This window comes from Natator depressus, chromosome 1 (assembly GCF_965152275.1).
Source record: "Natator depressus isolate rNatDep1 chromosome 1, rNatDep2.hap1, whole genome shotgun sequence".
NCBI classification, from domain to species: Eukaryota; Metazoa; Chordata; order Testudines; family Cheloniidae; genus Natator; species Natator depressus.
In genome coordinates this window covers 301419048-301444531 of record NC_134234.1, presented here as the reverse complement: position 1 = coordinate 301444531, position 25484 = coordinate 301419048, and the positions used below count along the sequence as shown (strand labels likewise).

The 25484-nt window shown below is 41.3% G+C and overlaps 1 protein-coding gene across 1 annotated transcript in view; it reads right to left on the bottom strand.

Annotated features, from left to right (window-relative positions):
• The window catches only part of MET (MET proto-oncogene, receptor tyrosine kinase), a 117008-nt gene that overhangs the window by 22810 nt on the left and 68714 nt on the right, over positions 1-25484 (bottom strand). Inside the window, exons 6-11 of the mRNA XM_074942295.1 lie at positions 22138-22298; positions 18553-18655; positions 18186-18322; positions 15880-16044; positions 15356-15455; positions 5497-5715 (exon numbers count right to left, since the gene is read on the bottom strand). Of these exons, the coding sequence (XP_074798396.1) occupies positions 5497-5715; positions 15356-15455; positions 15880-16044; positions 18186-18322; positions 18553-18655; positions 22138-22298 (885 nt within the window). The remainder of the gene's footprint in view (positions 1-5496; positions 5716-15355; positions 15456-15879; positions 16045-18185; positions 18323-18552; positions 18656-22137; positions 22299-25484) is intronic.

Sequence of the window (25484 nt, the reverse complement as noted above, 5' to 3'; positions counted from 1 at the left end):
GAAGCCATGATAGCAAACATAACCACTGCCGTTTTTGTCTCTGTACCGACAGGGACAAACCATTTAAAAACAGGGCTGTCCAACTTAAACCCTGTCTAGGATTAGTGCCCCCTTGGTGGTGGGCAGCATACAATATTTAAGAAGATACAACTCCTGCCATGAAGACCTTTCAATCTAATTTGAGACAAAACACAAAGAGTAATTTTAACAAACAATCGAGGGAAGTGGGGCAGGCAGGCTGAGGGTAACAGTAATAAGAACACACTTTCCATTGGCTAGCTATGGATTTATTATTAATTATTATTATTTTTCCCTAAGAAAGGAGTGCTGCAATGAGTTCCACTGCAATGAGTTCCATGGGAGCAGATCCCTGTACCCATGCATAGCAGATCATAATAAATATACGATCGATTTGTAGGATTAAATTCTAAGATCCTTAATCAAGCCTCTTATTCAATGGCAATTCTGCTCAGTTAAGGACCACAGAATGTGTCACATATTTAGGGATAGAAGGGAGTGCCTACTGATTACTACTGGGGTAGGAGAATAAGATTCCCTTTCATATTAGTTCTTTTGTTTTTTTTAAAAAATCTGTTACCCATCCCCACCCTGTTTTTAATAGTTGATGCCTCTTCAAGCCAGACGGGGCAGTTAGTTACTACTTGGAGTAGCCATCACAGACCAACTACATATACCATTTGCTCCCACATCTATGAGTATCTGAAGCATGTTGAAGAGTACTAAAGGATTAGAATGGTCCTACAGATCATAAGTAGGAATAATGGAATGCAATTTAAGAATGGAAGATGCAGGCTTAATGTCAGAATAATTCCGAATGGGAAGATTCTAGACTGTAACAATCTGCTAAAGGACATAGAAGGAGATAGATCAATAGAGTCATTTAAAAATGGACTGGACAAGCTTCTTAACGTAATGGGGACTACAAATTCCATACTACGCATAGACAGAGGCGGGAGGAGAGTCTCTCTGGTTTACAAACAAGCGGCTTGATCACACCCTGACATAGCTGCCAGAACTACCAATCCTGGAGGCAGGCACCCACAACTACAACCAATAGAGAAAACAACACCTGCTATAAAGGGGAGAGCACAGAGGAGGAAAGGGGAGGCAGAAAGGCCTGAGCTAGCAAAGGGGTGACAGCTCTACACCAGGCTGCCTCCAAGAAAGCAGCCAGGAGACTGAAGGAGACTGCAAGCCCTAAAATTGAAGGGCTGATGGACTTAATTGGATGTGAAGATCCAGGAACTGACCTGATTGAGACCAAGCTCAGAAGGGTCAGTCAGAAGAAGCTGAGACCCCTAAAAAGACCACACCAAGAGGCAGTGACACTTAAGATTACCCCACAGGGAACATCCTACACTGGACTGGGAATGGACAAAGAGGCTTAATAGATCACTTCCATCTTTGATTTCGTGTCAAGTTTGATTGTTTGACATAAAATTGTGATGGTCCCAATATTTTCCATGGCCAGAATGAGTTCTGTTTAAAAATCAAGTCCTGCTATATATAAGTAATACTTGTAGTCTGTCTCTGGTTTGGTATGTGTGTATGAGCTCTGATCAGGCAAAGCCTTGGGCCTGTTGCTCAGTCCCTGCTTAGAAATTGAATGGAAATGGGGATTGAAGTTGATATAAAACTGCAGTAAGAGCATGAGAGGAATCTGGTGGTGAGGACAGTGGACTCAGACAATACTCTGGAATCTGGGGGACTGGCCCTACAGAGATACAACCGGAGTCAATTGAAACTACCTTTGGCTTAGTTCTCTGTCCCATTTACACTGTTAATAGAATTGTCTAGTTCTTTAAGCTGATGGACTCCTGTAGAACAGCTGCTCCAGACATCGTAGTGCACTTGTGCACAATCTTGTAGGGGCTCAGATGTAGCAGCACTTAATTAAATAGCCTGCCTCTGACTCAGGACAGCACTGATGGGCATTTTCAAGAGAATCTTAAGTAATTATCACATGCAGAGCTAAGACAAGTTAAAGTGTCTCACTGATAATTCTAACCTAGAGCTGCTATGGAGTCGGTTGCAGCTGTTTCTTCTACTTCTGTGTATTTGCCTGTCACTTCCTACATGCTGGGACAAGCTGCTGACCTGATCTGATAGGCTGTTAAAATTCCTTGTTGCCCTGCTTGCCCGGCATGTCCAACCGAGGCTTAAAACAAACATTGGTCTGTACCTATGGCTTCCTTGTGAATGCCACTGGACTGCAGTTATGTACTACGATAATGGATGACAGAAATACCCAAGAATAGACAGACAGATATTGCATTTGGGAGGTTTTTGCATGTATAATTAGCCTATACATATGATACGGGGCAATTGGTTGAGTAGTGCCATAGAAGGAATTCAACAAAAGGAGCCGGCCATATGGACAAATCATCCATTCCTTGTGCAGTCTGGTGATGTTCACAAGCAAACTTGGACAGGAGGTCATTTTTCATTTACAGCTAGGATGCACTGGGCAGTCAGCAGGCCCAAAGTTCATAAGAACGGGTCACTGACTTCTTTTGGCTGGCAATAAGTAATTACATTTTCTTATCCAGACTGAGTTTTTGGTTGTCCTAGATTGACAGACAATAAGATTTATCCTAACTTGTGTGCTTTGCAAGTTGGCAGGAGATGGGAGCATTTCAGAAGCAGTGTGCTCAGCTCATTGGGTGGGAACTGACCAAGAGAGTGCCTCATGTCACTCTACCATGACCCCTCTGACCAGCCTATGAGTAGCACTGATAGACTTCAAAGAGAGTCATATACCTGGCAGGTTTCAGAGTAACAGCCGTGTTAGTCTGTATTCGCAAAAAGAAAAGGAGTACCTGTGGCACCTTAGAGACTAACCAATTTATTTGAGCATGAGCTTTCGTGAGCTACAGCTCACGATGTGAGCTGTAGCTCACGAAAGCTCATGCTCAAATGAATTGGTTAGTCTCTAAGGTGCCACAGGTACTCCTTTTCTTTTTGCATATACCTGGCAAAGGAAGATGGCTGTGATGAGGGACCTTGACACAGAGTGTAATATGGAGTTTTGGAAGCCCTCCACTGAAGACAAAAAACATCTGGCACTCCAGGAATACAATGCCCAGATGGACAAAGTCCTAGATAAAGCAATTGAATAAGTATAGTTTTTCTGAGCAATATTTTCTTATAAAACATCTTGTGTTCATCAAGGGAAACCAGAGAGAACCTTTCAGTCAGTATCCAGTCATTTGTTGGAAGCTAAATGTGTCACACTAGATTAATCCGACTGAAAAACTCGTGATAAAAGCTCTCCCCACTTCTAAAACTAATTAAGAAAAAGATAAAAGAACTTTGGTTTGGTAGAACAGTTTGCTCACTGAAGCAAGCTGCCATTTAATTTCATGCTGTGGTTGCTTAATTATTGCTCAAAATAAGACCATGAGGCATGTAAACTTACGTGTGTGTGATTTTATCTGTGTGTCAGGGGCGAGGGGTAAGTGTTGCCAGTACGGCTTATAATGATCTTTTGGCTCCTGAACATAAATTCTAAAGTCGCCTCAGTGTTTAGATGGAAGCATCCCACTATAACTAATTTTATTTGGAGGAAGATGTTAAATTGCCTCCTGCTCATGCTGTATTCTAGGAGACCAGCTTCGACTAACATCATTCTCTAGTTGGTTGCCAGGAAATCATCCGGGCATTGGGCTTCAGAAGGCAGCTGCCTAGGGCACCATGACAAGGTAAACCAACAGAGCTGAAGTGTCATTGCGGTCACCCTCCAATAAGTCAGTCCTAAACCAAACTCCTCAGCCATCATGACTGCTTCCAACAAAGCATAAACAGGACACCCTCTTGGAGGAGGAAATGGTAAATATAGTTGTTGGGACTAAGCTAGGAGGGCAGAAGAAAGCATGGAGTGAATGGGGAAGCACCAAATCCCAAATCTTCACCTACAGGAGCAGCCTGTCCCCCACGCAGTGAGTGTGCAAGACCAGGAGTGCAATGGCAATGCTACGTTGCCACTGCATGAAGAAGCTGGGTAGAGAGAGAGATTCCATGCTCTCTCTGTACGCTGCATAGCTGAATGCTGTAGAGGATCTCTCCAGCTGAAGGAGAGAGGATTGTGTGGGCAGGGGTTGCAGGTGAGGCTGGTTGGGAAAATGGCAATGAAATGCTCTTTTGTCAGAATTTGCTGATTAGTCAAAATCGAAATGTTTTGTGGACATGGTTGAATTTTGTTGAAGTTCCAATGGAACCCAAGCATGGGTCTGACAGAACCCTGTCTGATTTCCTGGCAGCTTGCTCACCTGATTCCTTGGCAGCCTACTTGCTGGACTGTCGCGGAGTCAGGGACCCCAGAGATCTTCCAGGGTTCATGGCTCCAGGACAGTCTGGCAGGTGGGCCCGCCTCACAGCTCAGCCCAACCTCCCTTTTGTGGAGAATTTTGAAATTTTTGGTTTTCATTCTGAATCACAATGAAACCAGATTTTGCTCTATCGAAATCCTCTGCACAGTGGAATTACCTTTCTTTGCCCAGCTCTAGTTCCAAGCACGCAGCCTGGGCTGTGTCTGCTAGTACACCCACATCCTGCATTAACCCTATATGCTGGGTTGGGACTAAGAATGCCATGCCTCAGCCTGATTACTCAGAACATGCACTCATTATCAAGTTTGCACCCTTCATAAATTCATAAATTTTAAGGCCATAAGGGACCATTAAGATCATCTTGTTAGACCTCCTGCATCACAGAGGCCATAGAATTTCACCCAGTAATTCCTGCATCCAAGATCTAGAATGCCAGTGCTGCTAGGGCAGTTCCATTTTCCTCCAGAGGAAAGGACACAAAACCATAGAGGAGAAATAGATGAGTCTACAGACCAACCATTTCAAATTCTGAGCTAGATCTTTACTCCTGCTAATTCTTAAGTGTGCAGCTGAAGATTCCCCAAGTGTTCCTGAGCTCATGGTGGGAAGGAGATATTGCTGGAGCATGCTGTGCTCTGGATTATCCATTCTGTTATAACAGCTTGTAATAGGCTGTTAAAAGCTGGTGCAATTTAGAACAGTCCTGAGGCTGCTCTAACTTGCACTGGGGCTGAATTAGCCCCTGGGTCCCTGGAGGACCAAGAATGTCACCTTTGCATTCCCACCCGGTGTGCCAAGTGTTCCCCTGGCATATTTGTGAAATCAGCTCTTTATAGTTCATGACAACTGGGACTTCAGAACAATGTGGTACAAGGAGAAAACAATGCTCTCAAGATATTCCCTGCTGAAAAATTCCCTACATTTTTCTGCAGAGATCCTTTAGATCTTTTCTCGAAACCTTCATTAAACATCAGGCCCCTACTACACATAAGTATTATGACAGATAGTTTGTGTTTTAGTACCTATTTGCTGGTGTAAGCTGCAATATTATTACAGAATATTGTTTACTGAATAGTGTTTCAGTTTATCTGCATAAAGTCTAGTAGATCAAAGCCAATGATTTAAAAGACCATTAAACATTTCTTACCTTAATTTCCAATATATTATGATTGCCCCTTGAGATCACCACTGGCTTTTCAAAAGGTTTAAATACAGGATTATTCACATAATCAAAATCAAAGTATTGGTTGCTGACTCCATCAAAAATGAAAAACACTTTTGTTGCAAAAGGTAGTTGCAGATTAAAGGATTTCAGTGAAGGAGTTGTGCAACAGATTATCTCTGTGTTAGAACGATGGTTACATGTCTGTAATAAGAAAGGGGTACAGAATAGAGAGATGCATTTAATATACTGGAGGTGCATAAACATTTTCAAATACCATACAAATACTTACATTAAAATATATTCTTCAATTGCCAACTCTTTTCAAATAAAGTTTATAAAAGCTGCAGAGCAGTAGGTATCTTGCTATAAAAAAATCAAATCATGCATCTTATGCAGCATTTTTCTTAGATCTGAGTGATCAGTGCAAAAACTTCACTTTGATAGCATTTGCACACTTTTGAGGAAGTATATTAGCAAACATATTTCCTAGCATCAGTGTGCACATATTAGGCGAATATTTTTCAGATAATTAATGGAAAGTAAATCTCAAAGCCAAGGATCATCAGTATATTATGTTCTGGCTGCTTTGTTACTGCTCCAGTGACACAACTCAGCCAAAACCCAAAATAACCAGTCTCTGTCAGAGGGCCTCCCATGTGGAGATCTGCTGGAGTGTCTTTATACTGCCAAAGTGACATGAAGTGACCAGCACATGGCTGCCAAAAATGCTATGAGAATCTGTGCCAAAAATTCTCTAATTTTCTTTTAAAATTATATAGTTAAGGCTCCAGTCCTGCAACATACAATGCTCAGGTGGACTAATGTGCCCATGCAGAGCACCACTGCAGTCTGCCCGTGTGTTGTATGCTACAGGATCCGTTTCAACCTGTATTTCCTGACAGCAGCTGAGACAAAATGATCCCAGGATGAGCTTTTGAAGGGCTGTGTCTTTGGTTATACCTTTTGACAAAAATGGTTAGAGAGGATGGTAGAGCTGCCACTGGAGATGGTCAGGAATATTTTGACAAAAGCTTTTTTCATCGGAACACGTTGATTCATTGGGAAGGTTTCTCAGGTCTAGGATGGAATTTTCTAGTCAGAAAGAGAAAGAGAGAGCTCCCACCCCATGATAGCTCGCAGGTTCAGAGCAGACTTGAACCTGGGTCTGGATGAGTGCCCTAACCATTGACTTAGTGGCTATTCTGGGGTGGGTCTTTCTCTCAAATATTTTTTGAAAGGTCGCAATTTCTTTCCAATGAGGGATGAAAACAAATTCTGAAATCTCATTTTCCACCCCCACCAATGTCTCTCTTCATCTCCATTCCTCTACTGTGCACCTCAATTGGGTGTAAACAGGAGTCAGCTAAGCCAAGGGTAGGAAATACATGAATACCAAAAGCGCAGCACTTAATATTTATTTCAATATTCACCTTAACAAAATACTTGGTATTTTGCAGTGGCAGTTGCTGCCAAAATAGGTGGCGCTTCCTCTGACACGTTAACCAGATTTTCAAACAAGGACACTGGTGGTGGATGTCATAGGAGGGGGTTTGGTGGAGGATGAAGGAGGTTGATTGGAAAATAGAAAGAAAGGAGCCCTCTCTTCCCCTACTTTGCATCCTCCCCATTTCAGAATGAAAACATAGGGCACATTACAATATAGGGCAGGGCACAGAGAAAGGAGTATTTGTCCCTGCGGGACTGCTTGTACTCTTGCCTTCCTGCTCCCTACTGTATACCACTGGCTCATCTACATTCACCTTCATTCACCAGTTCCCTCATTCCCAACCCCTACTCCTTCCATTCTCCCACCTCAGCTCTGCCAAACCTTCCCCCTCAATTCCCTCCCAGCAACCGAACTCACTTCTTAGAAATCTTCTCCTTCTCCTTCCCCTAAACCCTCATCCTGGGCAATGCCCGGCTATGCACACAAAACCCCTCCCATCTGATCATGACTCAAAACAACCCCCCATCAGAAAATCCCCTCTATCCCATAGGGTTGCCAACTTTCTAATCCCTGAAAACTGAACACCCTGACCTCCCCTTCCCCCGAGGCCCTCCCCCCCCCCCCCGATCCCCTGGGACTCACCTGCCACCTGCAGAGCCAGGCTGGGAGGAGCTGTTACAGAGCCTGCCCACCTGCCCAATCAGGGCACAACAGGGCACGGCAGGCATCAGTCCCCAGAGCGAGGGGCTTGGGTGGGGAAATCAGGGCACAGCAGGGTGGGGGGCTCTGTCCCTGGAGCGAGGGGCTGGGGAAATTGGGGCACAGCGGGGCAGAGGGATCCCCGGAGCAAGAGGCTGGGGAAATCGGGGCACAGTGGGGTGGGGGGCAGACAGGTTACCCACCTCGATGGCACTGGTACCTACTTTGGAGCCCAGTCTGGGAGACAGCCAGTACTCTCCATCAGGCTGGGGGGTGGGAAAAGCAGCACCTGCTAAGCAAAGCCACTTCTCCAGGCTCCAGCAGCCGCTGCTGCTCTTCCCACCCCCACCCCTCAGTAGCCGAGGCCAGTTACTGCAGGTAACCGAACTTTTAGTGTCTGGTCAGATGTGCTGACCAGATCTTGCCCGTTTTCCTTTTCGACCGGACATTCTGGTCGAAAACTGGACACCTGGAAACCCTACTGTCTCACATAGCACCCCCTCAGTTCAGAGCCCCCAGTTTTTGCTTGGCCTAGTCAAGAGGCAGAGGAAGCAAGGAAGGCCTATATCTACAGTAAACATATCTAGGGGGCATAGTGACTGTCCCTGAGACTCTAATATGAGTCCGTCCTACAGAAGCCTGTACTCTCTACTTTGAGTCCATTCCCTCTGCTGCCTGCAGCTCATATGCAGATGGGGTTACTTCAGCTCCGCAAGAAGTTCCCCAAAGGTAAGCAAGTGCACTGCACCCTCCAGCACAACAGCCACTTCTTAGAGACTATACTTGTCTGTAGCATGGCTGACAGTTGGGACATTAATGATGGTTCTTAGCACTACCAGCTAGGGTGACCAGATGTTCTGATTTTATAGGGAGAGTCCTGTTATTCAGGGCTTTGTCTTATATAGGTGCCTATTACCCCCCTACTCCAACTTTTCACACTTGCTATCTGGTCACCCTACAGCTGCCCCTAGTGTTCTGTACTCTAACCCCCCCACCCAAATCCTTAGAAAACCAATATACTGTTTAATAACTCTGCATACATAAATAGAGCCAAAATACTCCTTTTTAGTTATATTGGTTCTCATTATAAAATCCAGTCTGAATGTTGCCTTGAAATAATTTCCATTTGTTTCTTTCATACCAAGTTAATGCAGTACAATTTAGCTCTGTATCAAATTAGTATAATAATGGTTAAAGCTATTTACTCACATTAGCTTGGAATTAAATTATTTGTCTCTAGATCAGCACTTTTTCTTATCATCACAGTAATTCATGTTTTCATACCTAAAAGTGTGAAATCTTAGCTCTGCCAACATTTTTCCAAGAATCTGGAAAGGAACACTGGAGTTTTAAATCTGTACTACAAGTTTTACTTAGCTACGGACTATGGGCCCAGTTCTGCTCTCAGTTAAATGGTTGCTGCTCTCACTGAAGATAATGGGAATTGCACCCATGTAACTAAGAGCTATTTGGTTTTATGGACCATACTCTGTCTTCAGATATACCTACACATTCCTGTTGACACCAGCGTGATCTCTGGGGTGCAACAGAAGGTGTAGAATCAGGCACCATAATTTTATAGTACAACTAAACTATGTTCTTTTCTATATTTCAGTTGCATTTGTTACTTGGCTCCCTGGTCACAAGGTGATCTACTGCTGTTGGCATGAAAACTGTATTTTAACCGACAGTATAACACTTATTGAACTTCAGTTCTGCAGTGAAAAGCCCCAATTTCTCTAGTAGTTACAGGTTTCTTTGATTTTTTTAAAGAACTATCCTGGTGTCCTTCTGAAAAACCAACAGGTGGCAGAAATGTCCCAACGAGAGCTGCTCAGAATTTAACAGGATACATTTTAAATTCCCCCTTTTTTTTGACCAGCATTGGTCCCAGTGTTGCTATATTGCCAATTTTCCTGTGCATGGAGATCTGAGTTTTAAATCCTGCTCAGAACCCCTTCTTTCTGGTTTATGGATCAGTCTAAGGCAGAGCAGAATTTCAAAACTAAATTTGTGCCCATGCTGTAGGGAGAAAGGAGATAGCTTTTCTTACTGTTAAGACAATCTGGGATGCTGAAGATTAATGTGAACACACGTAACAGGAACATATTCTAAATGGGTGCTTCTCTCTCTCTCTCGTTGCTCTCGTGGGCCTCCCTTCAGATATTTAGGTGTGGGCCTTTCGCCCTGCCATGTCAAGCTCTAACTGAAGGGCCTGCAAAGCTCTCATCAACTTCAATGGGAGCAGGAACAGGCCCAAAAGTCAACACCCTGGACTTAACTACATGCAGGTGCCTTCCTCCCTGTAATGTCTTTTCAAATTCAGCTGGCTCGGAGCATACAGAGAGTTAATAATTCATAGATTCCAAGGCCAGGAGGGACCATCGTGATCATCTAGTCTGACCTCCTGTATAACACAGGCTGTAGAAGAATTCATAGAGCACATCTTTTAGAAAAACTTCCACTCTTAATTTAAAAATTGTCAGTGATAAAGAATCCACCATGACCCTTGGTAAATTGTTCCGGCGGTTACCATCTCTGTCTGGTCCCCAACAAGTCCAGCTCACTTGTCTTGTGCAACATAACCAAGTTTCTTTGGCCCAATGGAACGTTGTTGTAGGATTCTCTTTTTGACTCAAGTCTATGAACTCAGGTCTAACACACCCTAATATATTAAACCGACTAGCCTAGTATAAATGAATTGTTAAAAATAACTACTAAACAAGGTGGGGTCAAATCCTGAGCTGATGTAAATCGTCATAGCAATTTACTCCAGCTGAGGATGTGCTCTGGTATGTTTACTTCTGAATGCTGAGTGATGGGCCATGTACTGTAGTTCAAGTTTTACTGTGTCTAATGGACCTAGAAGATAATTTGAGTCAATGTGTTAATAACAAATGTATGATGAAAATATAGAATCAAGCTATTTTTTCCTTATTTATGACTATCCTTTTTAAAGATTCCTATAGCATTGTGCTGGTCAGCAAGTCATCACTAAAATACATATGTTTAAACAACCAAATACATCTTAGGTAATCATTATACTTATTTGATTAATGTGAATTCATTACACATCTTATCTACTGTACAGTAGTGATGTCTTTTAAATCAATAGCAGTGGTATTCATAACTTTGTTTGTGGCTATCTGTTGGAATTGGTTCTGAAGCCATCTACTTTATCAGGCCGGTCTCTGAAGGGGATGCTCTCAGAGAATGATAAAAATCTAATAATGCTCTTTAGAGGTGATGCAATGTGACTGATTGGTAAGGTCAAGATAAATCTTATTTGCAATGCCCTTTTTGTTACGTGATTTGACATGACATTTTTACCTTGAAATTGGTTTTAGCAATTGAAAAATATGATGGTTTAGTTTTCAAGAAATATTGGATTGAGAATCTATAAGGAAAGAATTATAATTCAATCAATTGCCTACTCAATTAAGATACTGCCTATCAGGCAGCACCTTTAACTTTTATTTAATTAGGTTTTAAAATACATTTACTTTAAAAGCTGAACCTGTGTTCTGCTTATGACTATAATCTGCATCAGAAGAAAATGAGGAAGAAAAGATGCCAAAAATGTGGAGTGTTTCACAAGCATATAGCAAATAAGTTTACCCAGCGGAGAATAATGACCCTTTGCTTAATGTATTTGACTCACCACTTAAAGATATGTATTTTTGCCTTCATAAAATGTGACTCTTGAGGCAATTAATGAAAGCTTGATTTACAGAATCTGAACTTCAATCCACAGTTTGATTTTTTTCAACAGGATAAAGAGCAGAAATATTTCTCCACATTTAAGGGATCACCCAGCAGCTGACCCAGATACCATGTGATTTGAAACTGTCAGAAGGGGCAGAGAGGAGAACTTCACCTTTGACACAGAGTCTAAAATTTTGGAGTTTTCCAATGATGAATGAAAGATGGATGAGATCTACAGCAATTTGGGAGACTTTTATATTGTCTCTGCTCCCCTAGATATCTGTATCTCAGAGTCCAAAGGGTGATTTCTCAGTAATCTGGTAGACGACAAAATGAGAGGTAGGGATAGGAATTCAATGGCCGGCTTGGGGAGTATAGTCTCCCATCTCAACAGGATTTTCTCTCTTGGTGAGAATGTCAGAGGTAACCTTACTTGGTCTGTTGATCATGAAGATCTGTCACAGAATGCACCAGCCTTTGCAAAGACAGATGCTGCTGTTTAGGCTGCTGCACAAGTGGGTATTAATGATCCAGTGGCATCTGCCCCTATTTCTCTTCTAGTCATCTTATTGGATGAAAATACAGAAAAAGAGTGTCTGTTCCAGACGGTACAAACTCCAAGCTGTCAGATCTCTGTGCCAAACAGTAGACAGAGCTACAGCCTCACCTGATTTTGGGTTCCTGCTTCTCAAGGCCAGACCTGGGCTCAACAGAAATTTCAGCTGCTACCAGTTCTACCACTGGCTTAGGGTCTTTAATGGACTCTACATCACTGGAGGATTAGTGTATCTTCAGCACTCCTCCCTTTTGCCCCTCCTGCACAGTCCATATACCAGGAGAGATGCAGGGCCCATGAACATCTGCAGGGAGTTCCCCTCCAACAAGGGAATTCTCTGCTGGGCATTTGTAGCAGGCTTACAGCTGCTGTGTATGACTGAGGTAATCCAGCTAGAGAATCTGACCCTCAGTATCTGTTAGGGGCAGGCAAAAGTTCTTCAAGAGAGGAAAAGATGAGCTTCTGTGATTTCCATGGAATAGAATAAACCAGCAAAGTTACCTCCAACATTATCTCATAAAGCTACCCCAGACTCGCATGATCCCAGGCTTTAGGGTTTGATGGGTACCACAAACAGGGATAGATTCAGGATATCCCAAATCTGAGAAAGCTTTTATACTATTCCTTTAATCTCATGGGAGGTGACTGGGAATAGACGAGAGAGAGCAGCATCACAGGGGGAGCAATTAAAAGGTTCTCAAGGCTATCCAATGGAAGGGGCTAGATATTGTGGACCCAGTTTTGTAAATGCTTGAAATGAAAAAATAATAATGAGAAAAGAGATGATCTTATGCTGTTACAATGCAAAAGCCACAAAATACCTGGTCTGATAGCAGGACAAATCCATATTGGATCATAGATGTGACAACTGACTATATTTTACAGGCTGTGGAGGTAGAGGAGGTTTTGTCTAAAAATCTAAGTACTTCCTAATTTTGCACCTCAGACACCCTGGGACATTCCTTTATAGAAGAAGTTAAGAGTATGAATATACTGTCCAAATCAATGGATGGGGATGAGGATGGGCCATTCCTCTACAGTAAAAGATTCCCAAATGACCACTTGTTTGCTATTAGGGAATCAATGCAAAGTATAGGCTTTCAAAGAGAAAATATTGACCTCAAATGCTTAGGGGACAGAAGAGATCCATTAACAAGGCTTACAGCAGAGGTTAGAGGGACTTCATTTTGCAGGCAGGCACATGAGCTGAAAATTTGTTTCCAGATGGTAAGGCCAGATTAAACAAAGCCTTTATATAACCGCACAAGAAAGAAGGAGCCTCTCTCCTCCTTCTGTCCTCAGCCTGGGATGGGACGTATGAGAGTTCTTCATCAGGCAATGCAAGGCCTCTGCAGAGCTAGTGCTATTCTTGAAACTAACTAGTGCTGGTCAGAAAATGGAATTTCCATTTGGAAGGAAATTCCAACTTCTCAAAATCTGATTTCCATCTGACTTGGAAGGAAGGGTCAAAATTTCAACATCATAGAACAGAAATGCAGAAAAAATTCAATATGGAAACATCAGAATGTTTCTTTTCAATAATGCAGAATCATTTTATTACAATAAGGGGAAATGTTTTGTTTTGATAATGTCAAAGTGTTATAATATTTAATATAAAACAGTAAACACAATATATATATATAATATTAAAATTAACACTTGAATATAGGAAAGTCTAAGTGAAATAAATCAAAATGATAAAGTTGAAATGAAACACTTTCATGTTATTGAAACGAAATATTCTGACATAAAGAAATGAGAAAACCTAAATGATTCCTGTCAAAAATTTTGTTGTGAAACATTCTGATTTTGAGAAAACTGCATTTTCTGTTGGAAAACTATTCCGCTAATTTTTTTTGACCAGTTCAAACACTGACTTCTTCAAAGGGCTGAGGAGAACAGGCAGAGCAGAGCAAACTCTCTCCAAAGCTGGCTAATTGCTGTGTTCCCTAAAGCTTCAGGCTACCCAGCACCTCCTGCAGCTCCCACTGGGGAAGTCAACTTCTGTGCACACATATTGCCCATCATGGAGCTGTGGCCCTATGTCATATACATGCAGGGCACTTGGATGCTTTGGATCCTAGCTGAGGGAAATGGAAGGAAGAGTAATATCTCCTCCTTCTCTTGACACCAGGGTTGCTCCTCTGTGAGCGTTCCTCATGGTTAAGGGCAGCAGCCAAGCCCACTTTGCACCACCAACCCCTGCAGGGTCTGAGTGCTGAGTCTGTCAATATTAACTCTCTCTCCCCCCGCACTTCTCCCTTTGCAATGCGGAACCTGCCTTGAGGAATAAATCTGGGGGCAGAGACAGGTGGAGGAATGACTGGCAGTGAAACTCAACAGGAGGTAGGCTGGCAGAGAAGCACAAAAACCCAAGGAGCACAGCAACAGGCTCCAATGTTTTATTCTTCTTCAAAGACTTAATTTAAAATGTAAAAAAAAAGTGTGATGTGATTTCTTATTTGTGCTTATCTTTATGTTTGCTTTTCTGAACTGCGCTTTGCAATGTAACTTGCAATTTAATTTGGGTTGAATCATCACTCATGTCTCAAGCACAGGTCCAGTCCCACACCATTAAAGTCAAAGGCAGTCTGGCAGTTGGCTTCAATTGGAGCATAATCTGTCCCTATAATTTCTTTAATTATTTACTTTGCACTATTCTATTGCTCTCAAATTGCAAAACTCCTCTATAGCATCCTTTATAAGATATTATTATTATTAGTGCTAAATAGATTTTAAAAATCTAGTTTTCAAATGATCATTGAGCTTTGTTGCACGTAGCAGAATCAATCAGAATTATGTGGATAATGAAATCTGGGTCTGATCCTGTTCCCAACAGAGTCAATGGAAAACCTCCCTGTAACAAGGAGGGGCTTCTCCCGAGCTTCCAAACACTCACTGTTATGCCCAGTCTCCTTTTGGAAGGCTCATTTTCTGACCCCAACCAAGTACCATAATAGAAAACAGTCTTTTAACTCACTCCTTTCCCCCTAGCTTCAGGTTCCACTGGTCTCTGGCCCTCCTTCTCCTGGCAGCTTCCCAATTTGAGTCCCCTCTATTTCCTTCCTGGGGCAGTAGTCCCAGGGCTGCTTCCCTGAGCACCTGACCCATTGCTCCAGGGACCCAGACACAGCCTGTCCCACCCATTCTCTTCCCTCTATCATTTCCTGCCCTCTGGCAGCCCTTTATAGGCCCACTTGTAGCCTAGCCCCCTTGAAGTGGCTGGATTGGGCTTACCTGCTCTGACACAGGGGCACTGGGCCCAGTTCTACTCACATGGACCAATTCCCCTCTGACACTTCTGTTGACTCCAGTGGGGGCAGGATCAAGCCCCCAAGGTACAAGGTACAAACAAGCCAGGCTGACCAAAGAGAACAGAGTCATTCAGGTTACAATGATGAGATGATATTTTATCACCCAGGGGGATGACTCACCACAGTGAAGTTCTTTCCTAGCTTAGGTACAGTGATCACCATCTGAGGAAGACACACTGAATTCAAGTTGATTCCATGAACTGTGATTGTGCTCCCACCACTGGTAAAAATTAAAAATGAATCATTACTATTGTATTTTCTAGAAAAATCCATATAATCAAATATATTTTAGATCAAATTACAGCATGGAAACAAAATTAAAGACATACAAATGGAATAGGAAATACAAGCTGAAATATAGCTTATAGTAGTGATATTTATTTCTGGGAATTAAGTTTCTTTCACACTCATGATAAAAAAACCAAACGAACAGGAACAAAAGAGAAAAAAGAAAAATAATTTACAAAACTGAATAATTGCATTTAATTTCTGATACACCAGAACAAAAAAAGGAAATGTGCATTTCAAAGGAAGATAGAAAAAAGTCCTAAGTATTTGCTAGTGTATTTTACACATTGCTTTCAAAGCACAGCTTAAAAGAGTCTGTCCTTTTCACACTGCTGACTTAAGACACTTTTACTCACCTAAGAAAAGATTTAGCTGGATGAATATTAAAAACAAAAGGGTCTTCCTTGTACGTAAAATGACCCTTAGCTTCTCGAGTAGCTAAATCAATCTTCATTTTAACAGGATATTCCGATGGAATTCTTTGTGCAGGTGTGTAACACACTATGGTGCTATCAGATTCACTGAAAGGAAATTACAGAAGAAGAGGGGAACTTGTCTTGCAATAATCATAAAACACATAATCTGTTTAAAACACACTCCTAAATTGGGCCCTGAGTTTGCAGGGGGATCCACTAGCACAAATTGCCAGTGGGGTCCAAACAAGCAATTCACATTGCAAGATCAGGGCCTCAAAAGTAAACATGAGATGAAGATGAGACAATAATGCCATTTATGCTAAACTGTCTTTCAAATGTCTTTGTCCTTGTCATCCCAGTCCTGCTCTGATGAGAAAAGACTGACATTGTACAATCTCTATAATGATCTTGGCCCTCCAAAAACAGGCTATGTGAAGTTAAACTGGGATTTTGATCTTGGAGAATGTTAGCATTTTAACCCTATTCCAACTACCTTGCATATATATGGCCACACAAGGCCAGATCTTTAGCTGTAGTAAATTGCCATAGCGCCACTGAAGCTGATGGATCTATCCTGATTAACATCAGTTGAGGATCTGGCCCATAGCCTTTAATAATAAGACAAAGGGCTTCTACTGAGTAGGCTTTGAAAGTCACCTAATACTGTACATGTGGAAGTGGCCTAAGATAATGGTTTGTCACTCAGCACAGGTCACAGCGCCTTTCAAAAGGTGAAGGAAGAATGAACAAAGGTCAATACTAAAAAAAAAACAAGGACAAAAGACCATATTGTAATCCCATGGTGGCAATTTGGCTGCAGTGGAGGCTATCTCACTTTGTCTTGGGGAGGAGGTGAGAGTCAACTTGTGCCTTTATTTATTCAGTAGTTTGAGAGATCAGTGGATGTAAGGCTCATCACTTTCACTTTCACCAATGAAACTCGGGAGTAACTTAACCAAAATCAGTGGAGTTACACTAGTGTAAAACAAGTACGAGTGTGAGGAGAATCAAACTCATTGCCTTAACAAACTGAAATAGGCTGTTAATGGGCAACAATATTTTCATTATTTTGAAGTGTTTTTCATACTTCCTGCAGTCACATCTGCAGAGGAGGTATGCCATTATTTTGCGTGAGCAATTCTCATAATTTTAAAAAAACATATACGATACAATACTTTGCACCTTAGATCCAATTGCTTCCCTGCAAGGTAAGTATCTCCATTTTACAGACTGGGAAATGGAGTTTCAGAGAATTCAAACAACTTGGTCAAGAACGTACATTAAATCAGTGTCAGAGCCAGGAATGAAATACAGCCCTCCTGACTCTGACACTAACACATAGACCATTGCTCTCTCATGTGTCCCACAAGTGTGAGTTTTTGCCATTAGGTCTCTCCATAACCATGTGGAAAAACTCAATATTTAGACCAATTCTGCCCCAAAGAAAATGGGTACAACTTTCATTACCTTAAGTATGCATCACACCCATTTAACCGAGGATAGGACTGGGCACAACGTATGTAACAATAAATGCAACATCAGTGTTTGTACAGCGCCTAGCATAACAGTGTCCTGGTCCATGACTGGAGCTAAGCACTACAATAATACAAATATTATTATTGTAGATGAGCAAAATAGCAAGAACTTCATGACATTTCTCAGCCCAAAACCTATAGCTATTATTATTATTTAATGATTATACGGAGGTAGCATTTAGGATACGTCTACACAGCAAAACAATACCTGCAGCAGCCAGTCTCAGAACCCGGGTTAACTGAGACTTGGTGCAGGGGGAGGCCTTAGAGGCCTCAAACAGGTCAGGGCCCCACTGTGCTAGATGCTGTACAAACATATAGAAAATACCTCAATGGTCTTAAAGACAAGATATAACAGATCGACCAGAAGAACAAATGGATTGGCATGGGGGTGGGGCAGACAAAAATAATAGGATGTGTGCCATTCTTAGCCAGTCAGGAGCTATCATCACAACTTGTCATCACCTTTTACTTCCTCTTGGGCTGTAGTGAAATGTATGCACTACAGAAGAGGTGAAATCTTCTCCTGACCTGTAGGGCAAAGGGACTACACCAGAACGGAAAACTAGCACATTCAAATATTCTGCACATATACTACAGTGCCACTTCTACATAGCATTAGGGGATGGATTCATTTACTTTGTATGTCCAAAACATTCAATCAAACCCAATTCATAATACAAAGCAAACACACTCTTGTGAATATAATACCTTTTTAAGGTGCATGGTTTCTCACCAACATAAATCTCTCTGGATTTTCCACTCTTTAAGTATTTCCCTGATAATGTTAATAATGTTCCACCAGACTTGGGACCATAGGTGGGAGAGATACTTGTTATTACAGGATTCTGTAGGGGTAAAAATAATAAATGACCTTGTTAAATTGTGCTTCAATATCTTTAAAAAAGGATTTTAGAAGATACAATCATAATATTCTTAGCACTTTAATGAGGCAACAATGACACAAATAGGAACATAGGAATTGCTGTGCTGGGTCAGATCCATGCTCCATCTAATCTCCTGTTTTAATGAATAATTAAATTAATTTTGACACTACAATTTTAATCAGAGTGCTTACCACATAGGAAAATGTGTTGAAGGGAGATGTGCCATGTCCACTTGAAACACTGCTGGTTATATTAAAACTGGGGTTCTTTGCAGCAGCAACAGTGCATTCTAGCCTTTGAAAAATAAAAAAGAAGATTTTTTATTTTGTTTTCTGGATTGCCTATTTCATATGAAAATGGAGTCACATGAACTCATAATAATATAGCATCTATACTAAACAAAAATCATAAATCCATCTGAGTGATGGATACTTTAGAAATAACAATCTAATGAACTGTAGTTCTTTAGTATCACACTAAACTTCACATCACTATAGTGTTTAAATAGCGCCAGAGAAAATTATAGTGATGTATCGAATATTATATTTCTGAAAACACTGAGCATGTGCCAGAAAGCCAGTGTATCTTATACATGTAAATAATTTGTTTTAAAAATTTCTCTTTACATCTGAATTTTGTCAGGCAGCAAAAATGTACAACTATTAGCTTCTTTTTTAAATTTAAACTTTACTGAAAAAATAAATTAGAATGTGATGGCAATATGCATCAATAAATTTTATATATATATATATAGTCAATTTCTTTTCCTTGTTTTATTTGCCATGTTAAACTATTCAGGAGAGTTATCATGGCATAGCAGTGACATCTCTATTAGAAAGGAAAGAGCACATCTTTGCACAGCTTAAGATAGCAACAGTGGCTATACATGGCATTTTCTATCTGGAACTAGATGGGTAGTGATGTATCTAGCAAGACCCTGAGACAGCAGGTTGCTCTATCAATATATAGGCAGATGTCATCAGCTGAAAGAGAATATTCATAGAATTTGCCAGTTCCTCAAGATGCTAACCAATGTCTCTGTCTTGTCCACAGTGAGCTTAAGACTTTTATCCTGGTGTCTCTGCCAGACATCAGGAAAATATGGAAACAGTTTTTTTAGTGTCTGAGGCAGAGGAGATGTACAAAGAGTCATCAGACTATTGGTGACAATAATGCATGTATCCCCTCATCATCTCCGAGGCAGCTTCTCAAATTTGAAAGGGAGAGATGGCAAAACCGAGCCCTATGGGACCTTGACTAAGGTATCATAGTTATGAAGAGCAGTTATCCATTACCACCTTCTTGGATCTCACTAACAGAAACAAGCAGAACTTTCCTAAGACCCTTTCACCTTTGTCAGGTCCCACAGATGTGGCAGCACACCTCATGGTCAATCGCAGTAAAGACTACTGAAAGAACTATCAGCCTTAGCTAGGATATCAGACCTCCAACATGGAGGTCCTCAATGGATTCCCCTTTTCTGAGGAGGCTGTTGCCCAAGACTAATGCTGTTTCTATACTACTGTATGGGTCTGAAACCTGGGAACTGGAGGAAGCCAGATGCTGTTGGAGGGCTACAATCCAGCAAGTAGAAAAGGAGTATTTGTGGCACTTTAGAGACGAACAAATTTATTTGAGCATAAGCTTTCGTGAGCTACAGCTCACTTCATCGGATGCATGTAGTGGAAAATACAGTGGGGAGATTTTATATACACAGAGAACATGAAACAAAGGGTGTTACCATACACACTGTAACAAGAGTGATTAGGTAAGGTGAGCTATTACCAGCAGCAGAAGGAAAAAAAAAACCCTTTTGTAGTGATAATCAAGGTGGGCCATTTCCAGCAGTTGACAACAATGTGTGAGGAACAGTGTGTGTGTGTGTGTGTGTGGGATAAACGTGGGGAAATAGTTTTACTTTGTGTAATGACACATCTACTCCCAGTCTTTATTCAAGCCTAAATTAACTGTATCCAGCTTGCAAATTAATTCCCATTCAGCAGTCTCTCGTTGGAGTCTGTTTTTGAAGTTTTTTTGTTGAAGAATTGCCACTTTTAGGTCTGTAATCAAGTGACCAAAGAGATTGAAGTGTTCTCCGACTGGTTTTTGAATGTTATAATTCTTGATATCTGATTTGTGTCCATTTATTCTTTTACGTAGAGACTGTCCAGTTTGGCCAATGTACATGGCAGAGGGGCATTGCTGGCACATGATGGCATATATCACATTGGTAGACACGCAGGTGAACGAGCCTCTGATAGTGTGGCTGATGTGATTAGGCCCTATGATGGTGTCCCCTGAATAGATATGTGGACACAGTTGGCAGTGGGCTTTGTTGCAAGGATAGGTTCCTGGGTTAGTGGTTCTGTTGTGTGGTGTGTGGTTGCTGGTGAGAATTTGCTTCAGTCTGGGGGGCTGTCTGTAAGCAAGGACTGGCCTGTCTCCCAAGATCTGTGAGAGGGATGGGTCGTCCTTCAGGATAGGTTGTAGATCCTTGATGATGCGTTGGAGAAGTTTTAGTTGGGGGCTGAAGGTGATGGCTAGTGGCGTTCTGTTATTTTCTTTGTTGGGCCTGTCCTGTAGTAGGTAACTTCTGGGTACTCTTCTGGCTCTGTCAATCTGTTTCTTCACTTCAGCAGGTGGGTATTGTAGTTGTAAGAACGCTTGATAGAGAACTTGTAGGTGTTTGTCTCTTTCTGAGGGGTTGGAGCAAATGTGATTGTATCATAGAGCTTGGCTGTAGACAGTGGATCATGTGGTGCGGTCTGGATGAAAGCTGGAGGCATGTAGGTAAGCACAGCGGTCAGTAGGTTTCCGGTATAGGGTGGTGTTTATGTGACCATCGCTTATTAGCACCGTAATGTCCAGGAAATGGATCTCTTGCGTGGACTGGTCCAGGCTGAGGTTGATGGTGGGATGGAAATTGTTGAAATCACGGTGGAATTCCTCAAGGGCTTCTTTTCCATGGGTCCAGATGATGAAGATGTCATCAGTGTAGTGCAAGTAGAGTAGGGGCATTAGGGGACGAGAGCTGAGGAAGCGTTGTTCTAAGTCACCCATAAAAGTGTTGGTATACTGTGGGGCCATGCAAGTACCCATAGCAGTGCCGCTGATTTGAAGGTATACATTGTCCCCAAATGTGAAATCAAGAATTATAACATTCAAAAACCAGTCGGAGAACACTTCAAACTCTTTGGTCACTCAATTACAGACCTAAAAGTGGCAATTCTTCAACAAAAAAACTTCAAAAACAGACTCCAACGAGAGACTGCTGAACTGGAATTAATTTGCAAACTGGATATAATTAACTTAGGCTTGAATAAAGACTGGGAGTGGATGTGTCATTACACAAAGTAAAACTATTTCCCCACGTTTATTCCCCCCCCACACACACACTGTTCCTCACACGTTCTTGTCAACTGCTGGAAATGGCCCACCTTATTATCACTACAAAAGGTTTCCCCGCCCCCCCCCCCGCTCTCCTGCTGGTAACAGCTCACCTTACCTGATCACTCTTGTTACACTGTGTATGGTAACACCCATTGTTTCATGTTCTCTGTGTATATAAGATCTCCCCACTGTATTTTCCACTGAATGCATCCGATGAAGTGAGCTGTAGCTCACGAAAGCTTATGCTCAAATAAATTTGTTAGTCTCTAAGGTGCCACAAGTACTCCTTTTCTTTTTGCGGATACAGACTAACACGGCTGCTACTCTGAATCCAGCAAGTGAAGACTCTAAGGGATTTACTATGCAGGACATTTTAAGTATCTTACTTGTTTTTGTTGCTAACTTTTACTTCCAGAGTACAAGGCTTTCCTCCAATAAGAACTGTTGTATTTTTTAAGTCGAATCTATTATTTTTGCTGAATCCAAAGTCCCAGCCACACACTGTAAGTGTTGTTCCGCCTTCTAATGGAGCGCTCCTTGGGACAATCTATAAGAAAAAAATATTCTGTTGTATTAGTTTTGCTAGAACTTCAGATGAATTTCACAGAATGTGCAAAGGAGGAGAATAGTTTTATAGAAGCAGTTCTTCTGGTAGACGGTATCCTACCATTTATCTTAATTGTTCATCACCTTTCGTTCATCACATTATGGGCTTCCTCAGACAGTAGCAATAAATAACAAAACCTTTGCTAGAAAGCTTTGAGGGATAGTGTTTAGGGGCACTGAACAAGCTGTGCACTGTAACAGCCTTTTTAATCCTCCTGATCTTGTCTTTTACGTCCCATTTCTGGTATGTTAAACATATAATGTATGTATTTTATTACGAGCTGGATGCTGAACAAAAAAAGAGTCCAAAAATGACCATGTAACTTTTTTGTTAGCTTGGTGAAAGGGCAGGTTCATAATGGAGCAGCTTCAAAGACATCTTAATCAGATATTGCTTGGCAGTTACAAAGTTAATAAGACTTCTACTATTCTTTGACTAAAATCTGTTACATTTGGTTACTTCTAATTCTGAGTTAAAAATAAACTACCTCTCAGCAACATACTGACAATCTAGAAAGGAAATGCTTTTTTTCTGTATATTGTAAATTGTGTTGTAAAATAGAACAATGGTGGGAAAAACATAGGAACACTATAGAAGTTGTACAAACCTCAGTTAAGGTATTCAGCAAAGCACTGCCAATAAAAATCTAAAAGACACGGGGGTTTAGGGTTGATGTGGGCTTTTAACAATACTGCCTAAGTTTGCAAACATTCCAGTCACTACCAGATAATCAACAGACTTAACTTACACTTGTGATCATAGTACTTAAATGTCTTTGGCTTAATGCTCCTAGAGATAGCACATTTGCCCTTAAAATTCAATACAATTGTGCCTTTCATAAATTCTACTTCTGCACTCTCAAGCTGAAAGAAAACTGCTTAAGAACTACGTGGCTATTATTTCATCTAAAATCCAGTAAGACAGACTCATTTCCTTTCAACTCTCCTAGTAGCTATACATGAAGAATCTCACAAATGAAACTGTAGGTAAAAAGCTGTTGAGAAATACTTCACAGGAATTATATCATATATTCTATACAGTGAAATTTACTACTGTCATCAAAAACCAGAAGAAGCTCATTGAAAGCAGTGGGAGTCTTTCAATTGACTTCAGCAGGCTTTGGATCAGGCTGTGACTGAGCAAAATACAGGGGACCTACCCAAGGGTTGGGGGAATGGAGTTAGAATAAAACAGAGATGCCCACATAGCCACTCAGCACATTATATTGCAGCCAGTATTACACCTTCTACAGTATGGGGCACTAGGCCATTATGGGTTTGTGTTCACTGGTTCTCAGAGTTACATTTTCCTTATTTGTTTTCTGTTTCTAGGTCCCCAAAGTTGAGACTGACTTTGGATCATTGCCCCTGCTCCATGTAACTCAGCGTGCACTCTGCCTTCGGAGTAACACTCACCATGAAGCCCTACTAGGGAATGAAATTGTTTTGTAGGGGTGAGGTAAATCCCATTGTCTGAACAATAATGCACAGGTCCGTACCATTTGAATATCCCCATTTGTAGCCAGTCAGCTATCAAATAAGGAAATTAAAAGCAAACTTCACAAAACTATGCAATATTGTAAGCGAAGGGACTTACCTGACCCCTCTTAAATGGCCTTATTCCTCAAAGGTAGGGTGTGACATCAGCCATATAATGTATGCTGGGGGATGACATGAATCAAGGGATACCAAATCTAGCCATTACATCCTGCAAAACAAGCTTAAAAGGTAAGTTTTAGAAGTGGATATTAAAGGATAGAAAACACTTTCTGATCTTTTGTGTTTTTTATATTGAATAAAAAGGCCTGCAATGAGTTTTAATTCATTTATTTATTTTTATTGTTTGTTTTGTACCTTAAATATATCAAAAGAGTCCAGCCTTGTTTTCCAGACTTTTTCTTGGAGGACTAACAGAAACTGAATTGTAAGCCTTCTGAAGGGTGTTTAACAAACAGGTCTTTCTGCAACCTCTTCATAGTGCATTTGCATTAATTAGGTGTTAATAAAAGTAAACAAAAAACAAACAGTTCTAAACAGTCAGAAACTCAGGACCTGTCTACCTGTTTTAATTAGAAGAATTTATGGAACGAGTGGAGAACTAGTAGGAGTAAGAAAACATCACAGATAACAGCAATGAAACCCAATTCACGGCTTGATCCAAAGCCCTTTGAAGTCAAAGGCAGTCTATCCATCATCTTTCCTGGGCTTTGGATCAGGCCTTAAATGAGAGCAGAAGTGATTTTTATTCAGAAAGTTTAAAACTCTGGTTTTTTTACTTGGTTTTAACAGCCACCTTGTTTAACTTCAAATGCCCTATAAACTGTTGGAAGAAAAAATGTTAAAGATTCAACAGCTCCATCCCTTCAATTAAGGGACAAGAAAGCTCACAATGCACATCTGAAACCTCGAATGAGTCCTCCTATTAAACAGGGAACAAAAGGCCTGACATTCCTGATATTTCTAAGATAAAAAGCCACCCTGTTTAAAAACAACAACAAAACCTCTCAGGGCTTCTTTATACACAGTAAACAAGCAAGATTGGACACAATCCTATTTTTTTCTCCTGTGCAGTTCACATGCCACAGTGACCTGAATCCCACAAATGGAGCATTGCAATTTGTTCCATTACCAAGTTATCTCTGATGAGACCCATCCAAGACTCCCAGATTTGATTTAGCACTGTCTGTCCAGGCTGAGAAAACGCACTTATTTGTTGGCATAAGCAATAATTGCAAAACATTTCGATAGGTGTACTGTGCCAAACAGTTGAGTGTTCAAAGAAACCCTGTCTGTGAGAACTGGAGTTGTTTGTCTCACCAACAGCTAGCTGTGTTTTTCTGTATGGCACGATGGAGGGATTCCGTCTGTTTTTACCATTTAGAGAATGTTTGGAAAGAAGCAGTTTGGAGTGCAAGAACCCCGCTGAGACCTCTCCAGTTGGGAGAATGGTCACTGTGACCCAAAACTCCAAGTAAAGATCTGGGATATTTAAAGCAAGGGGGAAACAACTGGGAGATCTACAAGGCTCCTTTCTTCCTCGCTTACAGGGAGAAAATCCCCTAGTAGATTTTTCATGGAATAAAACGCTATGGAATATACTGGGAACGATTTTTTCAGACCCTGATCC